The sequence below is a fragment of the Oncorhynchus tshawytscha genome, linkage group LG26, assembly GCF_018296145.1.
Source record: "Oncorhynchus tshawytscha isolate Ot180627B linkage group LG26, Otsh_v2.0, whole genome shotgun sequence".
NCBI lineage: Eukaryota > Metazoa > Chordata > Actinopteri > Salmoniformes > Salmonidae > Oncorhynchus > Oncorhynchus tshawytscha.
In genome coordinates this window covers 24,044,042-24,063,890 of record NC_056454.1, presented here as the reverse complement: position 1 = coordinate 24,063,890, position 19,849 = coordinate 24,044,042, and the positions used below count along the sequence as shown (strand labels likewise).

Sequence of the window (19,849 nt, the reverse complement as noted above, 5' to 3'; positions counted from 1 at the left end):
TGTCAATACAGGGCTAAGATCGAATCATACTACACCAGCTCTGACGCTCGTCGGATGTGGCAGGGCTTGCAAACCATTACAGACTACAAAGGGAAGTACAGCTAGAGCTGCCCAGTGACACGAGCCTACCAGACAAGCTAAACTACTTCTATGATCACTTCGAGGCAAATAACGCTGTTCCGGAAGACTGTGTAATCACGCTCTCCGCAGAGAAGAAGCCGATGGGATTAAGACCTTTTAAACAGGTCAACATTCACAAGGCCACAGTGCCAGACGGATTACCAGGACGTCTACTGCGAGCAAACCCTAGACCCACTCCAATTTGTTATTTGTTGACTACAGTTCAGTGTTCAACACCATAGCTCCCTCAAAGCTCATCACTAAGCTAAGGACCCAGGGACTAAACACCTCCCTCTGCAACTGGATTCTGGACTTCCTGACGGGTCGCCCCCAGGTGGTAAGGGTAGGTAACAACATATCCGCCACGCAGATCCTCATCACAGGGGCCCCTCAGAGGTGCGTGCTCAGTCCCATCCTGTACTCCCTGTTCACCCACGACTGCAAGGTCAGGCACGACTCCAACACCATCATTAAGTTTGCAGACGACGCAACAGTGGTAGGCCTGATCACCGACAATGACAAGACAGCCTATAGGTAGGAGGTCAGAGACCTGGCCGTGTGGTGCCAGGACAACAACCTCTCCCTTCAACGTGATCAAGACAAAGGAGATGATTGTGGACTACAGGAAAAAGAGGACCGAGCATGCCTCCATTCTCATCGACGGGGCTGCAGTGAAGCAGGTTGAGAGCTTCAAGTTCCTTGGCGTCCACATCACCAGACAGTCGTGAAGAGGGCACGACAAAACCTATTCCCCCTCAGGAGACTGAAAAGATTTGGCATGGGTCCTCAAAAGGTTCTACAGCTGCACCATCGAGATCATCCTGACTGGTTGCATCACTGCCTCGTATGGCAACTGCTCGGCCTCCGACCGCAAGGCACTACAGAGGGTAGTGCGAACGGCCCAGTTCTTCTTCTGTGCGCCTTTACATTGGCTCTCTGTGCTCCATGTGTGGTAGAGCGAGAGAAGCTCTTAACAGGGTCAATCTATTTGAATTCAATCACTTTCTGACAGCACCCTTCCAGACATGTTTGCCCATGGAAGAAGTGGTCAGAAAGTGCCTTTTTGGACCTGAATGGCAAAACCTTCAGGAGATACAGGTGCTCAAAGTGGATCCATTTTGCATCCCCCGTCCTACCATGAGACATCCATGTCTTCATCACTGGAAGAGATAAACGGTTGAATTTGATATCATTTTGAAGCTGACACACAGGTGGCCAAAATATGGTATAATTTCTCAACAAAAAAAATGTTAATACAAGTTATGACATTGTTTTTACCTTTTAATGTCAATTATCTAACAACGCATATTTGCATATGTTGTAGCTTAGACCATACTTTACATAATCGTTGGTGTTTGTGTTGTGGCCACCATCGGTTGAGACACAATATGCTCTAGAGTCTTGGTGGGTGTCAGGATTTGGCTGATAAATGTACTAAAAAGGGAATACAATTCAAATTCGACTTTCAAATGGTATTATATCAATCTCTACCGTTTATATGTTCCTGTGATGAAGACATGGATGTTTTATGGTATGGTGGGGTATGCAAAATGGGTCAACTTTGAGCACTTTCATCTCTTTAATGTTTTGTCATTCAGGTCCAAAAAGCCACTTTCTGATCACTTCTGCAACAGGCAAATATGTATGGAAGGTTTCGTTCAAATCAAAAGGGGTGCTATCAAAAAGTGATTGAATTCAAATGGATTTACCCATTACTGTGGCTAATGTGCGTCATTAACGGAGGGCCATCAGACTCTCAGCCATGCGCATAATTACTGTTTCATTATCCTCCGCTCCCGAGGAGCACCAGGCCTCTGACACGCGAGAGCTGTGATTAAAAACACCACACACATGGAAGATCTTTTAACACAAGTTCTGGTGTTTGATTTAAAAACCTAGGTGGTGTTGTGGTTGGTGGAGTATCACGTCCTTCGTCTTTCTCATGGTAATGTGTGTGTGTGCTCCAGCACAACAAGACCTCTGGGTTTAGGATTAGTTGGTCATGCCTGAGACAGTGTCAGGTAGAGTGGGGAGTAGAGACATCGAGATGCCTAGCCCCATATGTTAAGGTCGGTCACCAGGCTCAGCGCACATTTTTCACATTGACTAAGTTGCCTGTTTTCAATCAGATCAAGCGTTACCCGGTGATAACAGACACCCGCATAGCGGATGTTTTGGCGTGTCGGAGGTGGAACTGCGTTGGAGTAGTCAAATTGGTGTGTAGCTGCGCTTGTAATCATTGTCACGAAGCCACACCCGCCCACTCCTGCTAGAAGTGCGGAAGGAGAAAGTGTAGGCTGTATAGATATAATTATGCTCAAATGTAAAAATTATTAAACTAAATAAGGGGTTTTATCATCCTAACGGAGGTGTAGATTACGTCTGTCATCCTAGCGGAGGTGTAGATTACGTCTGTCATCCTAGCGGAGGTGTAGATTACGTCTGTCATCCTAGCAGAGGTGTAGATTACGTCTGTCATCCTAGCGGAGGTGTAGATTACGTCTGTCATCCTAGCGGAGGTGTAGATTACATCTGTCATCCTAGCGGAGGTGTAGATTACGTCTGTCATCCTAGCGGAGGTGTAGATTACGTCTGTCAACGGAGGTGTAGATTACATCTGTCATCTAGCGGAGGTGTAGATTACGTGTCATGTCATCCTAGCGGAGGTGTAGATTACGCCTGTCATCCTAGCGGAGGTGTAGATTACGTCTGTCATCCTAGCGGAGGTGTAGATTACGCCTGTCATCCTAGCGGAGGTGTAGATTACGCCTGTCATCCTAGCGGAGGTGTAGATTACGTCTGTCATCCTAGCGGAGGTGTAGATTACGTCTGTCATCCTAGCGGAGGTGTAGATTACGTCTGTCATCCTAGCGGAGGTGTAGATTACTTCTATCATCCTAGCGGAGGTGTAGATTACATCTCACATTCCAGTCTTCCAACTTGTTAACAAGGCTGCATGGGATTTCTGTTAATGCGACTCCATGCAGCCATTGGCAATGTCCACTTTAGGTATAATGCCAGGACGGCTCTAACGCAGTTCCGACACCGTCTAAACAACCGCTATGCGGATGTTGGCTAAAGCGGTTCTGATTGAATCGATCCCTAAACAGCTAAACCCGCATCCCATTTATTTATGCAGAAAATGTACCGCAACGCTGTGGGAGCTTAGAAGCTTTTTCTCCAAAATCCCCCACCAACGAGATCACACACACACAGGCGAGATCAAATACCACCGGGGGGCTCTCGTGATTTTCATTTGAATTGTTTAAAAGGCGTGCGTTAGCGCGAGCACGCCTCGGGGTCTAGCTAGTGAGTAATTAATTTTTTGCCTGGTTGGAAGAGTCTGGAGGCTCGTGGGTCTGCCTCGTGGTGGTGGTGTGTGTGTGTGTGTGTGTGTGTGTGTCCTTGTAGATGGAGAGAGAGAAATAGAGAGAGGAGGGGCGCTGGCCAGACTCCCCGCGTACTTAGGAGAAAAAAAGCAATTCAGCAGCAAATCGATTGTGGGCCCTGTCTACTTCCGGCAGCTACAGTCCTCAGTCTACCGGGAATTGAATAACGGACTGTCAAAGCTTTCCACCAGGGAACTTCCAAACCGTTACCATTTATAGCAAAGTTTTAGAATTCATTAAATAATGTCATTTTTTTGTTAGAATCTTATTAATTGCGTTTATTTGATTTTATAGGCTGTGTAATTTAGAATTCGTTGTCCGATCTGGTCAAAAGTGTCTCTACTTCTTTGTATTTAGTTCACCTGGAAACCCTGATTTTTCATGAAAGGAACAATTTGCACACACATACAACTATACACACATTTTCTCCCTGTGTGTGTGTGTGTGTGTGTGTGTGTGTGTGTGTGTGTGTGTGTGTGTGTGTGTGTGTGTGTGCGTGCACATATATGTGAAACACCAGGTGGTGCTGACACGAGACAGAACCTCTTGTGTTGACACTTTTGATGTCGGGCAGGGAGATGGTGCTCTCTCTCTTTTTATCTCTCTCTCACTTTCCCATAAGAAATGGCCAACTGTGTCAGTCTCCTGTGTATCCAAAATCTAGACTTTCTCTCCTCTGAAGTAGTGTGTCAAAGCTTTGCACCACAGAACTTCCAACCCCTTGCCATTTATATTAAAGTTTACAATTCATGAAATCATTATTTTGTTTGTTTTAATCATTTTCATTTCATTTATCTGATTTGATTGGCAGTGTCATTTAAAATTCCTTGTCAGATGTGTCTCTACTTCTCTGCATTTAGTTCACGTGGAAACACTGATTTTTCATTAAAGGAACAATTGGCGCACATATCCAGCTAAACTAAGTATAAACAAACATAGATTCTGTTTGTTTTTGTCTTCCCCACACATTTTCACACACCTTTTCTCCCTGTCTGATCCCTGGAGGTGTAGATTTCCTATGATCTCTCACAGAGTAACACAACAGTGTGTGGTGTGTGTGTGTGTGTGTGTGTGTGTGTGTGTGTGTGTAGTGTTTTGTTTAACTATCCTTGTGGGTAGCAGAAGTCCTCACAAAGAAAATTGGGACAAGTGGGGACATTTTGCATGTTCCCCATGAGGAAAAATGCTATTTTAGGCTTAGGGGTTAGGGTCAGGGTCAGGGTTAGAATTAAGTTTAGGGTTAGGTATGGGGTAAGGTTATGGTTAGGTTAGGGTTAGATTTAGGGTTAGGAGTTACGGAAAATAGGTTTTTGGATGGTAATCAATTATTTGGTCCCCACAAGTATAGCGATACAAAACTGTGTTTGTGTGCGTGCACACGTATGTGAAACACCAGGTGGTGCTGACACGAGACAGAACCTCTTGTGTTGGCACTTTTGATGTTGCCAGGGAGATGGCTCTCTCTTTCTCTTTCCCATAGGAAATGGCCAACTGTCAGTCTCCTCTTGATACAAAATCTAGACTTTATCTATCAGTCCTCTGAAATAGTATGTGTGTGAAGTATTTATTTAAACGCTATCTCTGTCTCTCCAGGTGTCTTTGGCTGAGGAGATAAAGCCGTTGAAGTGGTATCCATCCGTTTATCTCCTGGTGTCTCTGTTCCCCCTCATCAACAGGTAAGACACACACAGACGAACCAGAGATTGTCATTGTCGAGACTGTGTGTGTCTTTTTCAGCATTTTAAGCATGTCTGGTTCCATCCCTATTGTATGTCCAGTCACACGTTTGGCTTCCACTCCTATCCTCCTGTCACCTTTTAGGCCTTTTTTTTTATACATTGCCGAGAGTTTAAGGAGATTCTCCAGAGATATAAAAAAAATCCTGAGTGCAGGATGCAGTTTTAATGTAACGTAAACATGCACACTTTTCATATCTCGACCGTTACCCCCGGAGGTCGCCCACAACACTTGCCTGACAGTTGCCCCCCTCCAAGCAGGGCAGTGTAAACGGGAATTGTCTCGTTGAGCCCATCACTCCTACAGTATAAATGACAGAGCAATGTTTTTCAAACAGCTGAAATGTATCGGCATTTCTTAATATTAGTGACTTGTTTTATTGAGTTTTGGTCAGAAATTGCAGTAAAAGACCATATCTCAGAAGTTGGTGCTGTAACTTTAAGGGAATCTCAGAACACCATAATTTAATTAATTTAAAAGCAAGCAGGAACGCAAGCATTAACTGCCCAGTGAATTAACATTTTCAGTCTCAATTTGCTTATTTTCATGTATTTTGATTCAATGAGGCATGGTTTGTTCTATGGTAGGCTGAAAAGAAATCTAGCTGTGATTCAGCTAACTAGCTGTCTAACTTAGCGAGTAAGTTAGTTTGTGAGGAGGATAAAAACATTTTGTTTAGCTTACTACCTACCAGTACCAGTCAAACGTTTGGACACACCTACTCATTCCACAGTTTTTCTACATTGTAGAATAATAGGTAAGACATCACAACTATGAAATAATGCATAGGGAATCATGTAGTAAACAAAAAAGTGTTAAACAAATAAATAAATACAAATATATAGCCACCCTTTGTCTTGATGACAGCTCTGCACACTCTTGGAATTCTCTCAACCAGCTTCATGAGGTAGTCACCTGGAATGCATTTCAATTAACAGGTGTGCCTTGTTAATTTGTGGAATTTCTTTAATTCTTAATTCATTTGAGACAATCAGTTGTGACAAGGTAGGGGTGGTATACAGTAGATAGCCCTATTTGGTAAAATACCATGTCCATATTATGGCAAGACATCTCAAGTAAGCAAATATAAATGACAGTCCATTACTTTAAGACAAGTTAATTTAATCCGGAAAATCTCAAGAACTTTGAAAGTTAAGTGCAGTCGCAAAAACCATCAAGCGCTATGGTGAAACTGGCTGTCATGAGGACTGCCACAGGAAAAGAAGACCCAGATTTACCTCTGCTGCAGAGGATAAGTTCATTAGAGTTACCAGCCTCAGAAATTGCAGCCCAATTCAATGCTTCACAGAGATCAAGTAACAGACACATCTCAACATCAACTGTTCAGAGGAGGCTGCATCAATCAGGCCATCATGGTCAAATTGCTGCAAAGACACCTCTACTAAAGGACACCAATAAGAAGAAGAGACTTGCTTGGGCCAAGAAACCTGAGCAATGGACATTAGACCGGTGGAAATCTGTCCTTTGGTCTGATGAGTCCAAATTTTGGGTCCAACCACCATGTCTTTGGGAGATGTGGAGTAGGTGAACGGATGATCTCTGCATGTGTAGTTCCCACCGTGAAGCATGGAGGAGGAGTTGTGGGGGTGCTTTGCTGGTGACACTGTCAGTGATTTATTTAGAATTCAAGGCACACTTAACCAGCATGGCTACCACAACATTCTGCAGTGATACGCCATCCCATCTGGTTTGCGCTTAGTGGGACTATCTATTGTTTTTCAATAGGACAATGACCCAACACACCTCCAGGCTGTGTAAAGGCTCTTTGACCAAGAAGGAGAGTGATGGAGTGCTGCATCAGATGACCTGGCCTACACAATCCCCCGACCTCAACCCAATTGAGGTGGTTTGGGATGAGTTGGACCGCAGAGTGAAGGAAAAGCAGCTAACAAGTCCTCAGCATATGAGGGAACTCCTTCAAGACTTTTGGAAAAGCATTCCAGGTGAAGCTGGTTGGGAGAATGCCAAGAGTGTGCAAATCTGGCATCAAGGCAAATGGTGACTACTTTGAAGAATCTGAAATATTAAACATTTGGATTTGTTTAACACCTTTTTGGTTACTACATGATTCCATAGTTTGATGTCTTCACTATTATTCTACAATGTAGTAATAGTACAAATAAAGCAAAATCCTTGAATGAGTAAGTGTGTCCAAACTTTGGACTGGTACTGTAGCTCTGTATCATATGTATGACACTGTATGATAATGTTACTGTACTTTATATTTATATGAGAGGGTTACAATTTATATTTTTGCTATGCTGGAAGTTACAAATGTTGCAAATGTTGTTAGCTAACGTTATCTAGCTACCAGCTGTGCCACTTTGGCTGTGTTATTGTCTTGCAGTTAAATTTGTGCATGGACGAGAAAATAAACCATGCTTGTGAATTGTTGCAATTTTTAAGATTGTTTTATGGTTTTGTTGCATTAATCAAGACTCTAATATGGGAGATGCATGAAAAGTTGCTTGCATAGCTAGCTATTTGAATAGTTTACATACGTCCACTTCAGTTACACTACACGTGTCGCGTCGCCATCAGTCATTTTCTACCTGCTACACGAAGCATGCTGTTTGAGAGCAGAGTGGAAGAGCATCTTTAATGTATTTCATCGACTATGCATAAATACAGTAGCTTTGGTCCAGTTTTCACAAAGCTACTCATTGAATTGTTGCTAGTGGTTGTGCTAAATTATCCTTTAAGTTGTTTTTGTTTACATTGTGAACATCGTCAATGTAGCTAGCTAGAGTTTCTGCTAGCTAGAGTTTCTGCTAGCTAGAGTTTCTGCTAGCTAGTAGCTTCTTGACTTCATCAATGTCAGTAAAATAACCAGTGGTGTATAGTCGAGGCCATATTCACTAGAATGCTAGAGTGAACGCACGTGTCAGCCATCAATAGCGATCCTTGAGCTTGGACGCTGCAATTGGACGCGATGCATCACGAGCACAACGCATAGCAGCTTTTATTCATTTCAAAGGAAGCATCTCCTCAATGGATGAAGGCCGGACGCCCGATGGCTGTAGTGTAGCAGGGCCATTAACCTACTGGCTACCTGTGACATTTACGGTAGATTTGAGCTTCGAAGCGAGAACATCACTCGAACCCTCTCTCAGCTCGTGACATTCCCGTTGCTAATGTAAATTGAAAAGTGGATGTACATATTATGTAAATTGAATCTCATCCCGATACCTCTACTTCAACTTTATCTCTCTGTCCCTCTATCTTTTCTTCTTTCCATTGCCCTCAAACACCCCTCTCCCTTTCTCTGCCTTCATAAATAGACTGCTGAAAGATTCTGATTCTAAAGAGCACAGAGCTTTGTGCCTTAGGCAAACTGTGTGTTTGTGTTTGAACACTTCAATTAGTCAATTAGTTTTACTCTCCCAACTGTGATTTTTAGTTCCTGGAGGAGTGTATTTGTTTGTGTGTGTTTGTGATTGCAAACACTACTAACGCCCATCAGTGTCATTTATTTACAGAGCGCAGTTGCCGTGACTCAATGGTCACGTGGAATTTGAATGCGGTCATGACTAATGACCACTGGTGTGGCGGCAATACGGTCACTGTAACAGCCAAATCAAATGTATTTATATAGCCCTTCGTACATCAGCTGATATCTCAAAGTGCTGTACAGTAACCCAGCCTAAAACCCCAAACAGCAGGCAATGCAGGTGTAGAAGCACGGTGGCTAGGAAAAACTCCCTAGAAAGGCCAAAACCTAGGAAGAAACCTAGAGAGGAACCAGGCTATATGGGGTGGCCAGTCCTCTTCTGGCTGTGCCGGGTGGAGATTATAACAGAACATGGCCAAGATGTTCAAATGTTCATAAATGACCAGCATGGTCCAATAATAATAAGGCAGAACAGTTGAAACTGGAGCAGCAGCACGGCCAGGTGGACTGGGGACAGCAAGGAGTCATCATGTCAGGTAGTCCTGAGGCATGGTCCTAGGGCTCAGGTCCTCCGAGAGAGAGAAAGAAAGAGAAAGAGAGAGCACACTTAAATTCACACAGGACACCGAATAGGACAGGAGAAGTACTCCAGATATAACAAACTGACCCTAGCCCCCCGACACATAAACTACTGCATCATAAATACTGGAGGCTGAGACAGGAGGGGTCAGGAGACACTGTGGCCCCATCCGAGGACACCCCCGGACAGGGCCAAACAGGAAGGATATAACCCCACCCACTTTGCCAAAGCACAGCCCCCACACCACTAGAGGGATATCTTCAACCACCAACTTCCCATCCTGAGACAAGGCTGAGTATAGCCCACAAAGATCTCCGCCACGGCACAACCCAAGGGGGGGGCGCCAACCCAGCCCCGATGGTAAAAGTTCCACCTTTCCGTCCCAACCCAGCCCTGATGGTAAAAGTTCCACCTTTCCGTCCCAACCCAGCCCTGATGGTAAAAGTTCCACCTTCCATCCCTTTCTCCCTCCTTCTCTACCTCCATTCTTTCTTCCCTCAATCTCTCCCTCTCTCTGTCCCAATCTCCCCTCCCTGTCCCTCAATCTTCCCTCTCTCCATCTCTTTCTCCCTCCTTCTCTACCTCTCTCTTCCCTTTCTTCCCTCAATCTCTCCCTCAATCTCTCCCTCAATCTCTCCCTCTCTCTGTCCCTCAATCTCTCCCTCTCTCTGTCCCTCAATCTCTCCCTCTCTCTGTCCCTCAATCTCTCCCTCTCTCTGTCCCTCAATCTCTCCCTCTCTCTGTCCCTCAATCTCTCCCTCTCTCTGTCCCTCTCTCTGTCCCTCAATCTCTCCCTCAATCTCTCCCTCAATCTCTCCCTCAATCTCTCCCTCTCTCTGTCCCTCAATCTCTCTCTCCCTCTCTCTGTCCCTCAATCTCTCTCTCCCTCTCTCTGTCCCTCAATCTCTCTCTCCCTCTCTCTGTCCCTCAATCTCTCTCTCCCTCTCTCTGTCCCTCTCTCTGTCCCTCTCTCTGTCCCTCAATCTCTCCCTCAATCTCTTCCTCAATCTCTCCCTCTCTCTGTCCCTCAATCTCTCCCTCTCTCTGTCCCTCAATCTCTCCCTCTCTCTGTCCCTCACTCTTCCTCAATCTCTCCCTCAATCTCTCCCTCTCTCTGTCCCTCAATCTCTTCCTCTCTCTGTCCCTCAATCTCTCCCTCTCTGTCCCTCAATCTCTCCCTCTCTCTGTCCCTCAATCTCTTCCTCAATCTCTTCCTCAATCTCTCCCTCCCTCTGTCCCTCAATCTCTCCCTCAATCTCTCCCTCTCTCTGTCCCTCAATCTCTCCCTCTCTGTCCCTCAATCTGTCCCTCAATCTCTCCTCTCTCTGTCCCTCAATCTCTTCCTCAATCTCTTCCTCTCTCCCTCAATCTCTCCCTCAATCTCTCCCTCAATCTGTCCCTCAATCTCTCCCTCTCTCTGTCCCTCAATCTCTCTCTCTCTCTCTCTCCCTCTCTCTGTCCCTCAATCTCTCCCTCAATCTGTCCCTCAATCTCTCCCTCTCTCTGTCCCTCAATCTCTCCCTCTCTCTGTCCCTCAATCTCTTCCTCAATCTCTTCCTCAATCTCTCCCTCAATCTCTCCCTCAATCTGTCCCTCAATCTCTTCCTCCCTCTGTCCCTCAATCTGTTCCTCAATCTCTCCCTCTCTCTGTCCCTCAATCTCTCCCTCTCTCTGTCCCTCAATCTCTTCCTCAATCTCTCCCTCTCTCTGTCCCTCAGTCTTTTTTGTTTAACTTTGTGACTGGTTAGATAATGAGTTTTTAAAATTAAAAGACTCTCCTCCCCTCCTCCCAGGGGGATGGTGTGATTGACAGGTCTGGGTTAGTAAGTGATTATCTGCGGCGGCTCCGCGTGTTGTCGCGGCGATGTAGACAGAGACGCGGGTCAAATACAGGGTCAACATTTCTCAAAGGCTCTGAGTCACCCCTCCCCCTTCCCCTCCCACCCATTCATCCCTCCATTCCCCATTCCTTCCCTCCCTCTGCGCCCGCTGTCAGCTGATGAAGATGACAAACTGCATCCTGCGCGAACCCCAGACCGCTATCCGTTAACCCTCCGCTCTCCTCTCTTATTTCACTCTCTCCCTCCTTCTTCCCTCCTCCTTCCTCTCTGTCCTTCTCCCACTACTCTAGCCCTCACATCTCTTTGTTCTTCTTTCTCTCAACCTCTCCTGCATTTCCATTCCCTCTCTACTTATCTCTCGTTCCTCCACTCCTTCACTCTCCCTCTCTTTGCCTTCCTAGAGAACAGAGAGAATGAGATAAATAAATCACTCTCGTCTTCTACCTCCCTCCTTACCTGCTCTATCTCCCTAGTGCCTATTCCTTCATTAGCTCCTCTCTCTCTGCTCCACTGCACCCCCACCCTCCACCCCACTTCTTCCCTTTGGCTCATATTCTTTCTCTCCTCCCTCCCTCCTCTGTGAAGCGATAGAGTGTGCAAAGTGCTTGTCACGGTGCTGTGGTGATGTCGCTATGCTCTACTGTAGGGGAGCTACACCGATCAGACAGCCAAAGTGTGGGTGTGTGTTTGTGTATGTTTCATGGTTGTGATTCTATAGTGTCTCTCACTCACTCACTCACTCACACACACACACACACACACACACACACACACACACACACACACACACACACACACACACACACTTTGTGTATATAGGGTCTGTTTGTGTGTTTAGACTCTGTGTGTGTGCACATCTTGGCTTTCCGTGGTTTATCTAGGCTGTGTGTGTGTGTCTGAGCTCTGTTTGTGTGTGACTTGGCTGTGTGTGTTTGAGTGGGGGATTATTTCTCTCTGAGCTCCAAAGCCTCCTAAACAGGGCTTAGAGAGAGGGCCCAGGGCAGCAGCCAAAGCACCTCTTTCTCTCCTTCTCTCTCTCTCTCCTTTTCTCAATATCTTGCTGTCCCTTTCTCTTGTACTGCTTTCACACTCTGTTGTTCTTTTTTTTCTCTCTCATCTCTATCACTTTCTTCCCGACTACCTATCTCTCTGTCTATTTCCGTCCCCACTCATCCCCCCTTCTCTTTGCCCTGATCCATTGCTATTATGCACACGGACTCCCACACAACATACTATACACTTGTGCCTTCACCCTCACACACACATTTTTCATCTGTTCCAAACACAGGCTGTTAAATGTGTTAATTTGGCACCAGCTGTGGTAAATGGAAGTAGGGATTGGGAAGCACTTCTAGTTATTCATAGTGTTATATCTCTAGCCTCCCCTGCTTTCTTGTGGCTCGCTATCATAACACACAAGACATCCACCATCTCCCTAAGTGGGGGAATGACACTGAAATCATATCGCAGTATCAACCTGCAACCTCTGTCTCCTTCTTTCTCTCTGTCTTTCTCCTGCCCCCTTTGTGTTTGGGTGTGGGGGTGGGTGGGTGTGTGTCTTAGTCCCAAATGACTCCCACAGCTCAATATTTCACTTTCTGCTTCTGACTTGTCCTCAGAGTGTTCATGTTGGAAGTATGTCTGTCTATGCTTCAGATGTGGGTCTTTAACAACCCTCTCCATAGAGATCTGATTTATATGCTTCAGGCTAGCTGTGTGTGTGTGTGTGTGTGTGTGTGTGTGTGTGTGTGTGTGTGTGTGTGTGTGTGTGTGTGTGTCTCAGTGCACACCCTGGCCAGGCAGAAATTCCCACCTCCTTTCTTCGCTTTGAAAAACGAGGGAGGAGATCTTTGAGCTGCGGTTATTATTCATCCCTCGGAGAGAGAGGAGGAAGGAGGGGGGTATTCATTCTCTGTACTGTTTCTACCCCTGTACATTCTCTCTTATACTTTCCCTCTCTCACATACTTTTCTTCTCTCTTCCTCTGTCTCCCCCTTCTTCCTCTTGTCACCTCTTGTGTATATAGTGTGTGACTGTACAGTATATAGTGTTTGATTGTGTGTCTGTGGTTTGTTAGTATTTAAGACAATCTCATTTCCTGGTGTGTACTTACCTCGCTGATCTCTCGTTGGCCCCCCTTAACAGCGGACTTTGTGTGTGTGTGTGTGTGTGTGTGATAGGACAGTGGATCCGTTGACCATCAGCCTGACAGTGTCTCTCTCCTCTATTCATCTCCTACATACACCACACACACACACACATACCACAAAGGATGGACCTGCACTCTCCCACACAAACCGGCATAGGAAAACACTCTCTCTCTTTCTCACAGACACACAGATAGGTATCGATTCTCTCCTTACACACACACACACTGTTCCCCCCTTACTCCCTGACGCATCTTTAAATATTCATCACTCTGGCTGTGCTGAGAGGGCCTTAAACGCTGCCTCACACTCCAGAGAATCACTAGAGCTTACTGTATCATCAACACACACACACACACACACACACACACACACACACACACACACACACACACACACACACTGTTCAGAGGACACACAGCGCAGAGGACACATAAGCACACACAAAAACACAAAAACACACATACACTGGCTGTACAGAGTGCACACACACACCAGCAGTGCAGCATAGCACTTACACACACACACAAAATAGGCACACACAAGGCAAACATGAACAGATAATCACCACAAACTCATTCAGTGTGTGTCTGAGTGTGTGAGTTTGTGTGTGTTGTGCTGTTGGCTCAGATGGCTTAATAGTGTTGTGTTCCAGGAAACAGGATGTCTCTTTGTTTGTGTTTTATTCCATTGCTGAACGTTCGCTACACTAATCCTGTGTGTGTGTGCCTGTGCGTCTGCTGTGTGTGTTTGTCTGCGCGTGCATGCCTGTATGTTTGTGTTACAGAGAATCAGCTAGACTCATGTCAGATTGAATACAATCACTCACATTTCCCCTCTTCCTAGCTATATAAGAGGTTAAGGTGTGTGTGTGTGTGTGTGTGTGTGTGTGTGTGTGTGTGTGTGTGTGTGTGTGTGTGTGTGTGACCCGATCATGAACCCTAATCAAAGAAGATTGTGTGAGAGTGCAACTAGAGGGAGAGAGAGATCAGCATGACTTTCTGTTGCTGTGAATGTCCTTGCCTCCCTTTTAGTGGATGAGTGGAGATGTCTTCCTGTATAATCAGTCATGCTGGCAAGATGGCGCCAAAAGACATGGTCGCCCTGTTTTTAGCTCATAGCCAACTTTACAGTATTACATTTTTTCAAATGTTATTTCTTACATTATTTGCTCGGAACGTTTCTTGCGTTATTAACTATAGCCGGAAATAACTTTGGGATATTAGATCGATGGTCAGACTTTGTTTGAACTTGGAATTGCGTCAGGAAATACATGATAACATGCACCTTCGCAGCAGCTATAATAAGTACAAGTACATTCATCCCAGGGGCTGCTCCAAGAAGCCGTCACCGGAGAAGAGGAATAAGAAGCAGGCTTTTAGTCAGACTCAGGAGGCGTGCACACCATCCACCGCTTCCAAGTATATTACTCACTAATGTTCAGTCCCTGGACAATAAAGTTGACGAGCTCAGGGTGAGGATCTCCTTCCAGAGAGGCATCAGAGACTATAACATACTATTTTTCACAGAATCACGGCTCTCTCCGGATACACTGTCCCTGTCCACTGTGGACAGGTGATTGTGGTAACGTACAGGAATTCAAGTCCATTTGTTCTCCCGATCTGGAATACCTCACCTTCAAATGCCGATCGCATTACCTCCTGAGAGAATTATCTTCGGTCATCGTAGGGCTGGGCGGTATACCATATTTTACTATATTACAGTATTGATGCATGGAAGGGTTTGGGTTTTTACTTTACCTTCTATTATGGTATTTGAATGTTTGTTTGTTAAATGTGATATGCCGTGTGTAACGTCCATTTCTATAGTTTCCTACGCTACCCGAGTCCTCTCTCTCCGCTCTTTCTCTCTGTCTCTCTCCATGCCGCTTTCCACACAGACGTAGCCCCGTCCCGTCACTCAAGGACCGCATGTTGTTGTTGCTTGACCACGAGACACTTGCGTTCAGTCTACATGGTCAATGCAGCACAAGCAGCAATGTTGATGACTACGATGCTGTTTCTACTTCGCTTCTTAATATAAATCCACTAGCGTTCTATAATTACACTATAAGTTTGTGTTCCTTACATCTGCAATTAGCTAGTTTTGCAAATTGTGGCTAAGCTAGCTAGCTAATAAATGTACTGAGTCAGAGCAAACGTAGCTAGCTATACAGACTGATACTAGTGAAGGTGTAGGCCTAAATCAGCATGTTGTTTGTGCAACAGTATTTTCTAAATCAAAGAGGAATAGGCTACGCTTGAATATGTCAGCTACATAAAGTAGCTAAGAGAAAACATTTAATGTAGCCAAAGATTATAGGGTCCCCTAGGAAACACTGACCAACACTTTGGTTCCTACCCTGTCACAATAACTCCTCCCTGGCATTTTCATTCGTTGTCATGTCAAACAACATTGTATTCAAAGTGCCCAGTATTATCTTCTAACTATAGAATTAGAATAATCATTATTTTTCTATGATTCCAACACTTCACCTTAGTGTTTAAATCAAAATCAGAAGAAAATCGCAATTGCAATATTTGGTTAAAAATAAGGCCTAGATGTTTTTCCATATCAATACATCCAGATCAACTGTTATATCAAGACCTTTTCCAACAAAATCAATGACGTGGCCTTCATGATGCCCATCTCTGCATGATTCAAGAAGGCAATGAGCTCCGTCGGGTCTTTTTAAAAACGGTGGGTGGGGAAGTGAATTCTATTGCGTGATAGTGAGAAGGAGAGATGTCGTGTGGGGAAATGTTTTTTTCACTCGATCTGACCAACTTATCACCTTATCGCCTCTAAAAAGTAAATAAAACACTATAAAGAGTTTATATAATGTGTCATTACATACCTATTTGAAGGTTTGTGTCGAATTTGAATCGTGTTTTTAGGGCGGTGCTAGAGTGATCTTCAGAAGTAAACAGTCGTGATAGCTTACAGTGATTACGCAAAAAATGCCTCGGTATCTGCGAGTCACTGCCGCCCCTCATGATGAATTCAGATCTTTTTATGGCCCCCACCCCCATCAAAGTTTCCCATCCCTGGTGTAGAGTGAGGGATATACCCAGCCAGGGACAGAGTTATGCTGCTGCTGCCAGTGGCATGTCACCCCCCCCCCCCTACACCTGGTGTAGAGTGAGGGATATACCCAGCCAGGGACAGAGTTATGCTGCTGCTGCTGCTGCCAGTGGCATGTCACCCCCTCCTACACCTGGTGTAGAGTGAGGGATATACCCGGCCAGGGACAGAGTTATGCTGCTGCTGCTGCTGCCAGTGGCATGTCATCTCCCCCTCCTACACCTGGTGTAGAGTGAGGGATATACCCAGCCAGGGACAGAGTTATGCTGCTGCTGCCAGTGGCATGTCATCTCCCCCCTCCTACACCTGGTGTAGAGTGAGGGATATACCCAGCCAGGGACAGAGTTATGCTGCTGCTGCTGCCAGTGGCATGTCACCCCCCTCCCTCCTACACCTGGTGTAGAGTGAGGGATATACCCAGCCAGAGACAGAGTTATGCTGCTGCCAGTGGCATGTCACCCCCTACACCTGGTGTAGAGTGAGAGATATACCCGGCCAGGGACAGAGTTATGCTGCTGCTGCCAGTGGCATGTCACTCCTACACCTGGTGTAGAGTGAGGGATATACCCAGCCAGGGACAGAGTTATGCTGCTGCTGCTGCCAGTGGCATGCTGCTGCTGCTGCCAGTGGCATGTCATCTCCCCCTCCTACACCTGGTGTAGAGTGAGGGATATACCCAGCCAGGGACAGAGTTATGCTGCTGCTGGCCAGTGGCATGTCATCTCCCCATGTCCCTACACCTGGTGTAGAGTGAGGGATATACCCAGCCAGGGACAGAGTTATGCTGCTGCTGCTGCCAGTGGCATGTCATCCCCCCCCCCCTACACCTGGTGTAGGGTGAGGGATATACCCAGCCAGAGACAGAGTTATGCTGCTGCTGCTGCCAGTGGCATGTCACACCCCCCCTCCTACACCTGGTGTAGAGTGAGGGATATACCCAGCCAGGGACAGAGTTATGCTGCTGCCAGTGGCATGTCACCCCCCCTACACCTGGTGTAGAGGGATATACCCAGCCAGGGACAGGGTATGCCCGGCCAGGGACAGAGTTATGCTGCTGCTGCCAGTGGCATGTCACCCCCTACACCTGGTGTAGAGTGGCATGGGGTGTATTCCCAGCCAGGGACAGAGTTATGCTGCTGCTGCCAGTGGCATGTCACTCCTACACCTGGTGTAGAGTGAGGGATATACCCAGCCAGGGACAGAGTTATGCTGCTGTGCTGCCAGTGGCATGTCATCCCCCCTCCTACACCTGGTGTAGGGTGAGGGATATACCCAGCCAGAGACAGAGTTATGCTGCTGCTGCTGCCAGTGGCATGTCACACCCCCTCCCCCTACACCTGGTGTAGAGTGAGGGATATACCCGGCCAGGGACAGAGTTATGCTGCTGCCCAGTGGCATGTCACCCCCCTACACCTGGTGTAGAGTGAGGGATATACCCGGCCAGGGACAGAGTTATGCTGCTGCTGCCCAGTGGCATGTCACCCCCCCCCTACACCTGGTGTAGAGTGAGGGATACATATTCCCAGCCAGGGACAGAGTTATGCTGCTGCTGCCAGTGGCATGTCACTCCTACACCTGGTGTAGAGTGAGGGATATACCCAGCCAGGGACAGAGTTATGCTGCTGCTGCTGCCAGTGGCATGTCACCCCCCCTACACCTGGTGTAGAGTGAGGGATATTCCCAGCCAGGGACAGAGTTATGCTGCTGCTGCCAGTGGCATGTCACACCCCCCTACACCTGGTGTAGAGTGAGGGATATACCCAGCCAGGGACAGCGTTATGCTGCTGCTGCCAGTGGCATGTCACCCTACACCTGGTGTAGAGTGAGAGATATACCCAGCCAGGGACAGAGTTATGCTGCTGCTGCCAGTGGCATGTCACCCCCCTCCTACACCTGGTGGAGTGAGGCTGTAAGACAGAATTAGTTGCTTTATGCGTGCTGTACGTTACGCCACAATGTAATGGGCAGCGTCTGAGATTCTGAAGTCAACACAGTCGCTACAGTCCCATTGGTTTTCTTTGTAGCCTCGTTTGAATGTCGCGGTTGCGCACATTTGTACAGAATGGGGTTAACATACGTTATGTGTTGCCACCCTAGGGTCACACACTACTCATAAAGCAAATTTAGCAACTTGTATTATTCAAAAACATCAAATACTGTCATACTGTCAAAAATGTAAAAAATACTGTGATATGAATTTTGGGCCATATCGCCCAGTCCTAGGTCATCGTCACGGCCATGTATATTCCACCCCAAGCCGAGGCCCTCCTCTGCCCTCTCTTCTGAAAATCATATCACGCCTCCAATTTGCTCCTCCCCTCCTATAGTTGTTTCTGTACCCAAGAAAGCGAAGGACTGCATGGCCATTCACGTCTCCAACTCAATCATCACTCAATCATCATCAACAAGCAGACAACACAACAGCTTGATTACTAAAAATGACGAGACAGCCTACAGGGAGGAGGTGAGAGCCCTGGTAGAGTGGTGCCAGGAAGATAACCTCTCCCTCAATAAAACAAAAGAGCAGATCGTGGACTTCAGGAGACAGCAGAGTGAGCACGACCCCATCCATATCGACGGGGCCGCAGTGAAGAGGGTGAAAAGCTTCAAGTTCCTCGGCATGCATATCACTGACAACCTGAAATGTTCCTTCCATACACAACAACGCCTCTTCAACCTCAGAAAGCTGAAGAAATTCTGCTTGGCCACTTAGACCCTCACAAACTTCTACAGATGCATCCTGTTGGGCTGTATCACCGCTTGCCCTCAGAACAGCCTCAGTTGGCAGAGGAATGGAGTCTACAAGGTGTCGAAAGCGTTCCACAGGGATCCTGGCCCTTGATTCCAATGCTTCCCACAGTTGTCAAGTTGGCTGGATGCTCTTGGGTGGTTGACCATTCTTGATAAACACAGGAAACTGTTGAGCGGGGAAAAAACAGTAGCTTTGCAGTTCTTAACACAAACCAGTGCGCTGGGCTCCTACTACCGTTCAAAGGCTCTTCAATGTTCTGTCTTGTCCGTTCACCCTCTGAATGGCACACACACACACAACACATGTCTCAAGGCTTAAACATCCTTCTTTAACCTGTCTCCTCCTCTTCATCTACACTGATTGAAGTGAATTTAACAGGTGACATCAACATGGGATTATTTACCTGATCAGTCTATGTCATGGAAAGACCAATGTCCTTCATGTTTTGTATAATTAGAACCTTGACTAAATGTTTTGTTTTAACAGTACCACATTTAGATCAACAGCACATTTTTGTGATGAAGGGAAAAATGGAGATAAAGAAATGGTGAGAGAGAGATGGAAAGAGTGTGTGATTGAGAGGGAAAGGAGAAAATTGGTAAAGAGTGCAAAGAGAAAGATGGAAGGGGTGAGTGACGGGTAGAGGGAGAGAACGATGGCGGGAAGGACATAGAAAGAGAGAGTGATGGATAGCGTTGTGTGTGTGTGCTGATGATCGACGACCGGCCCAGAGATGGTGAGAGAGACAGGTGACCTACAGCTGCAAACACACACACAAACACTTCTG

The 19,849-nt window shown here is 46.3% G+C and overlaps 1 protein-coding gene across 1 annotated transcript in view; it reads left to right on the top strand.

Moving 5' to 3' along the window:
* si:dkey-100n23.5 (cyclic AMP receptor 4) overlaps window positions 1-19,849 on the top strand; it is a 76,169-nt gene that overhangs the window by 25,712 nt on the left and 30,608 nt on the right. Inside the window, exon 5 of the mRNA XM_042306348.1 lies at window positions 5,103-5,185. Coding sequence (XP_042162282.1) covers window positions 5,103-5,185 — 83 coding nt within the window. The remainder of the gene's footprint in view (window positions 1-5,102; window positions 5,186-19,849) is intronic.